At 43.3% G+C, this 6606-nt stretch overlaps 1 protein-coding gene across 1 annotated transcript; it reads right to left on the bottom strand.

Moving 5' to 3' along the window:
• Positions 1 to 3406: 3406 nt before the first annotated feature.
• Positions 3407 to 4016, bottom strand: LOC100348511 (small ribosomal subunit protein eS10). Its single transcript, XM_002718113.4, has one exon. The coding sequence runs from the start codon at positions 3956 to 3958 to the stop codon at positions 3461 to 3463; it is 498 nt and encodes a 165-aa protein (XP_002718159.1). The 5' UTR covers positions 3959 to 4016; the 3' UTR covers positions 3407 to 3460.
• Between the last annotated feature and the right edge of the window lie 2590 nt (positions 4017 to 6606).

Raw genomic sequence — 6606 nt, forward strand, 5'->3', positions numbered from 1 at the left:
GTAAAATGAGAGAAATAGGAATGCTGGAAGATAGAAGTAAAATGGGAGAAATAGGAATGCCCGGAGATAGAGAAATAGAGAAATAGAAAGGCCTCCCCTCAACATGGCAATGAGAAAGCTTGGATTCGGTCTGCCTGATTAAGTGAGGCGATGAGCACCTGCGGCGGCTAGCAGCTTATGCACCGCAGGTCACCGAAGACCGGGCACGAATTAACATCAGTAAGGCTTCCCCACAATGCAACAATTAGGAGGCTTGGATTCGGTCTGCCTGATTTAAGGCGGTAAGCACCAGCAAGCAGCTCGACCAAAGTATGAGCTGCAGGTCACCGAAGATAGGCACGAACCAACACTAATAAGTCTCCCCCACAATACGGCAATGAGAAGGCTTGGATTCGGTTTGCCTGATAGGTTTTGTAAGCACCTGCAGGCAGTTCTAGCAGAGTAGAGCATGCGCTGCAGGGCACCGAACACAGGCACGCATCAGCGCCTAAAAACCTCCTCACAACATGGCGAAGAGAGGACCCGGATTCGGTTTGCCTGATAGGACTTGTAAGAGCCTGTGGCAACTCTAGCAAGTAGAGCAGAGTGTGTGCCGCGGGACACCGAAGACAGGCGCGTATCAACGCCAAAAATAAAAAGAAAGGGGGATCTGTGGGGAGCAATCCGGACTGGACTGAGTTGCTGGAATTAGGACTTATTCTATGCATCTGCTCTCCCACAATATGGCGCTGGGAGAGAAGTAAACAGCTTCCGCACAGCTGCCTCCAGTTCAACTAATAAACTGTAGGACTTGCTCCTGATTGGAGGAGAGCAGCGTACTCGGCGTGTGGGCAGCCGAGTTGGGATTGGCGGAGGAGGACTGTAAAGGAGGAGAGAGACGGCGTGCACCAGGAACATCTATGGGGAACATCTAAGGGAACCCGTGCAGCCCCAGAGAGCCGGCCGGCGGTGTGCCGCTCCCCTGCGGAAGTGGGGAATGCGGCCAGGGGGAACTGCCCTTCCACGGAGGTGGAAGGGCTAGTAGCCAACCCGGGAAGAACCAGCAGCAAACCCGGGGAGGGCCGAGCAGACGAAAGAACAGCGCAGGGTCCTGTGTCGTTCCTCCATGAAGAGGGGGAGCGACACTATAGTTTTATTATTTTAATTATTTTCCATCTTATTTGTTTATCATTGTCTATTTCTGTCTGCCCACCCCTTCCCAATGTGTCCGCAGATTTTTCCAGTGCTGTCTCATAGAACTTCCACTGATGCTGGAAATGTCTTACATTGGTACTAATCAATGCAGCAGCTGCTAACTATTTGTCTACTGAGAATGTGGAAAGTATCTAGAGAAATGGAATTTCTCATTAAATTAAACCTCCACTGATGTAAATGTAAACAGCCACCTATGACCTATGAGGATTAAACTGGCCAATGCAACTTTAGATCAATTATTTATCTCTACGTATTATAAGTATTAATCAGATATTGGTGAATGTAAGTTGACATCTAGTTTGGATAGTCTCTTCTGTTATTAAAATCATGTATCACCAGAGGAAGTTGATCCAGCTTATAAGGTTGAATTCAAATCGTTCACAAATTCTTCCCCTCAGCTTTAAAGGACTTTCAGGGCAAGAGGGCACAGTGTCTTCTCCGAAGACAGAATGCTCTTTGCTAGTTGTCCAGAGAACAAATATTCTCTGGCTAAAGATAAAGGTACCCCAAAATAAACAGAGGATCAGGAAGGGCTCATTTGTAAGGCATTGGAGAGGTGTATTTGAAAATTTTACCTCTTTAACCACCTACAGGAATGAAAACTGTGGGCACAAAATTCTTGAGCCAGAGGAGGCACGAAAAGAAGGGAAAGAAAGTGAACAAAGAGGTATTCGGGAAGTAGAAGGAAAATGAAAAGGGAAAGGAGAGATTCAGAACACCCATGCTAATAGCAAGAATATTACAGTGGCCCTAGCATAGCTGGGTCTCTGCTTACCTACACCCAGGAGGTCAGACTCTTAGCAGAACACTCTAATCACTCATAGTTGTTTGTATCAGGATTTGTCATGTTTCTGGTGGTGAGCAGGTGGGAGAATCCATTTTTTACATGTATCACTAAGCACTGAATTCAACTCCAAGCGAGTTTAAAGCCATCTCAAGAGGACTGATTTCTGTTCTGTGTCCTTTTCTTTTCTTTAGGCTATCTTTATTTTTCTTTTTCACTTGACTGATAAGATCTCAGAGTTTAGTCATCACTTTGTATTTGTACTTGTGCTAACCAGTGAAATGGAAGGATAAAAAGACATTTCAAGACTAAGACACTAATAAAAGCAAATAGGCTAATCCTCTGCCTGTGGCGCCGGCACCCCGGGTTCTAGTTCCGGTCGGGGTGCCGGATTCTGTCCCGGTTGCTCTTCTTCCAGTCCAGCTCTCTGCTGTGGCCTGGGAAGGCAGTGGAGGATGGCCCAAGTGCTTGGGCCCTGCACTGGCATGGGAGACCAGGAGGAAGCACCTGGCTCCTGGCTTTGGATCGGTGCAGCGTGCCGGCTGTAGCAGCCATTTGGGGGGTTAAACAATGGAAGGAAGACCTCTCTCCCTCTCTCTCTGTCTAACTCTGCCTGTCAAAAAAACAAAAAACAAAAAACAAAAAACAAAAAACAAAAAAAAAAAACAAAACTTTTTACAACTCTGAAATTCTGCTAAACGAAAGATCCTTTCTTTCCTGAGCAGTGTGCTCACAGTCCTGGAACCATGTTCCTCATATCTGGGAAATCTATTTTATATTGACTTCTTATATTTACTGCATTTTATATTGATCAACTTTGCTGTATTTTAAATGTATTTGTTTCTAGACTTCTGGGGCTTTAGCTGCAACCAATTTCTACATTATTAAGAGGGTTATTTTGAGTGGCCCCTGTGAATAAACCTAATTTTCCCCTCTGATTAGTGCTTAATTTGAAATTGTTTGTGCAGTGATGAAATCTTTGAGTTTCACTTCCAGATCCCAGTTTCCATTCCCAGAGGTTGCTTTTGATTACATAAATGCTTTCAGGGTGATTATGTGGGCAAAATTGTATATTAGGTAGTTTGGGTGCCTTCTGTAAGAAACTGTTCACGAAGAAGGGGACTAGTGAGTTTGTTTTCAAGATTTTAGGTACTCTGTGAGTATATGATCATTCTTTTTGATCAATATAATACCCTGCATCTAAACCCTTTAGAACTGTGTCATACAGCCTTTGATTGGAGATACAATTCTCTTTAAGTCTCCATATTGTATTCAAGAATATTTTTCTAAACATACATCAGGCTTTTCAGAATGTAGCTTCAAATGTCCCTCTTGCTCCCGACATATGTAATACCTTCCCCATCTTTAATTTTTTATTAAATGTATTTAGTGGGGGAAAGCAGGATATTTATATTATTCTACAAAATCTTTTTTTTTTTTCTGGCTACAAGTTTATTTAACACAAAATAATCCCCTCCATCTTTACTGGGGTGGCTGACCACGTCCACGACCAAATCCGCCTCTAAACTGGAATTCAGTTGCTGACCCAGCCCCAGCCTCGGCTTTCTTGTCGGCACCAGGGGGCACAGCGCTTCGTCTGTAAGTGTCTCTGTCGGCTTCCCCTCTTGTGAGTCTCGCAGGCCGCTCGCCCTCCAGACCTTTGGGCCTGGGCCTGCCGGTCTCGGGTCGGCTGCGGCGCAGGGTGGCAGGCACGATCTCAGGGGGCAGGTGGAGGTAGTCCCGGAGATACTGGATGCCCTCGTTGGTGAGGTACCAGTAGAAGTGTCTCCACGCGAACTGCTCCTTCACGTAGCCTCGAGACTTGAGCGACTGCATGGCCTTCATGACGTGGAGGTTGGGCACGTTCTTGTCCGCCAGCTCCGGGTGCTTCGGCATGTGCACATCCTTTTTGGCTACCATCACCCCCTCCTTGAAGAGGAGTTCGTAAATGGCAATGCGATTCTTCTTGGGCATCAACATCGCGGCGGCTGTAGGGTTCGGAGCCGAGGCCGGACAACAAAATCTTGCATATACATCAGACCACACGGCTTCCCTATGGGACAATGCTTACATTCTAAATATCTGTATGTGTACTCTGTGATCCCAAGCCAGATCATTTGTTTTCTTTTCTCACAGGTTCACAGCTAGAGAGGAATCTTGCCTCAGAGGAAGCCTACCTGAAGTATCACCTGTAGCTGATTTAGATAATATGAAGAAGGCTTTGGACCTGGAGTTGATGTGGCTCTGGGTTAAGATTTTGGAGGATGTTGGAACAGGATGAATATATGTCACATGTGAGGAAGATATAAATTTTCAGGAACCCAGGGAAGAATGTATGGGATGAATTCTGTCCCTGTGGAATCAGTACACTGAAGTCCTAGCCTGCTGGCCTTCAGAATGACTGTATTTGGAGATAGTCTTCACAGAGATAATCAGATTAAAATGAGGGCATTAGAGTGGGTCACTGATCTAATCTGATGGTGTCCTTATAACATGGGAAATTTGGACACGTAGGTATGCAAAGGAAAAACAATTTAAAGACAAAGAGGAAACATCTATGAACAGGAAGGCAGCCATCTGTGACATAAGGAGAGAGGCCTGAAGTAGCCTCAGAGAGAACTAACCCTACCCATGTTTTCATTTCCAACTTCCAACCCTAAGATCTGTAACGCTAACAAGTCCTGTGGTTCAGCCACACTGTTAGTGGTAGTTTGTTACAGCAGCCCTATCAAACTAGCACAGGAAGGCAGGCACCAGCCTGACTGGAAGAGAGCATGAGACAGACAAATGGCATAGCAGACATTCAGGTGAAGTGACTTCTGCTGCTGGTGTCCATGTATACCCATCCAGGTTTCCAGAATAGTATTTCCTGTCATCTTTTACTATCTTCAATTATTACATATTTCTTTCCTTTTGTACAAATCTTGAAAAATTTTTCTATAACCACTCCAAGGATAATATCTATAAATTTTCAGTAAAATCAGATGTCCTCATGGCAACTGAGAGGTGCTAGAAGTTATTTTTATTAGTAATTATATTTATTAGTAATTATGGAACACCTGTCATCATCCATGTATAATGCTATTATTAATTTTATTGTCATTTTCCCAATTTAGAAAGCAAAGAACTGAGGCAGGAGAGTTGGGCATGTGGACTGAGTTCCTACATCTATCTAGTGCAGAGTGAGAATAACAAGTACCTGAATAATCTAAGTCATGTCTTCACAGTGAGAATCAGATCCCAAGATTGAGAAAATGCAAGTAAGGTAAGATCTGAGTAGGGAGGATGTAGGGAGATGACCAATTCTGTATACTGGAAGATTTCCTTTAAGAAACAACTCAAAGAACTCTAAGCATTCCTAATTCTTCCCATTGAAGACTTTTCCAATAGCAAAACCTAAATGTGTAGTCATTGCATCAATTCACATTTAAAGCCACAGACTGATCCAAAACAGTTGTGGCATCAGCTCAAGGGAACATTCTTCTGTAATCAATTAAATTCATTGCACTTGATTATTCAATCCCTGCCAAGAAACAATTTAAAAAGCCCATTCACAACAATTTGTTTTACAATTTCCAGGGCCACGAAAATGACCTCCCGAGGACCTGGAATTTTAAAAGATTTTTGCAGTGCTGCCTGAGGATAATATAGTAATAAAAACAACTACAGAAACAACAAAAGACCAGTTAAGTGAAATATATACTCTTCATTCATCAAGCGTTAATATACATGTTATGGCTGTTATCACAAAACATAGTTTTTTCTGTAGACAATTAAAGGTCTTGGAGATCACAAAACCAAGTCACTATTGAGACTTCTTTTTATCCAAGCTGTGAGTACCTTAGCTGGTTACATGACCTTTCTGAATTCCAGTGACCTAATATTTTTGTTTGTTTTTTTTCTTTTTTATTTAGTAAATATAAATTTCCAAAGTACAGTTTATGGATTACATTGGTTCCCCCCTCCCATAATTTCATAGAATGGCAGATGTCCTAAATAGCACTCTGGCCTCAGAATCAGCCCTTAAGGCATGCGGATCTGTCTGAAGAGCCCATGAGAGTATTTTAGGCATGGAAAGCCAATACACCATGGGAAAAAAAAAAAAAAAAAACTAAATGAAAGATCTCTGTGAGTGAGATCCCAGTGGAAAGAACGGGGCCATCAAAGAAGGAGGTACCTTTCTCTGAAGGGAGGAGAGAAGTTCCACTTTGACTATGACCCTGTCAGAATAAGATTGAAGTCAGCGAACTCAAAAGGCTTCCATAGCCTTGGCAACTCATGACTAGAGCCTAGGGAGATTACTGATGCCATAAACAAGAGTGTCAAATTGTTAAGTCAACAACAGGAGTCACTGTGTGCTTACTCCTCCTGTGGGATCTGTCCTTAGTGTGTTGTCCAGTGTGAAGTAATGCTATAACTAGTACTGAAACAGTCTTTTACACTTTGTGTTTCTGTGTGGGTGCAAACTGATGAAATCTTTACTTAATATATACTGAATCGATCTTCTGTATATAAAGAGAATTGAAAATGAATCTTGATGTGAAAGGAATGGGAGAGGGAGCGGGAGATGGGAGGGGTGCGAGTGGGAGGGAAATTATGGGGGGGGGAGCCAGTGACCTAATATTAAT

Source organism: Oryctolagus cuniculus, chromosome 12 (assembly GCF_964237555.1).
Source record: "Oryctolagus cuniculus chromosome 12, mOryCun1.1, whole genome shotgun sequence".
NCBI lineage: Eukaryota > Metazoa > Chordata > Mammalia > Lagomorpha > Leporidae > Oryctolagus > Oryctolagus cuniculus.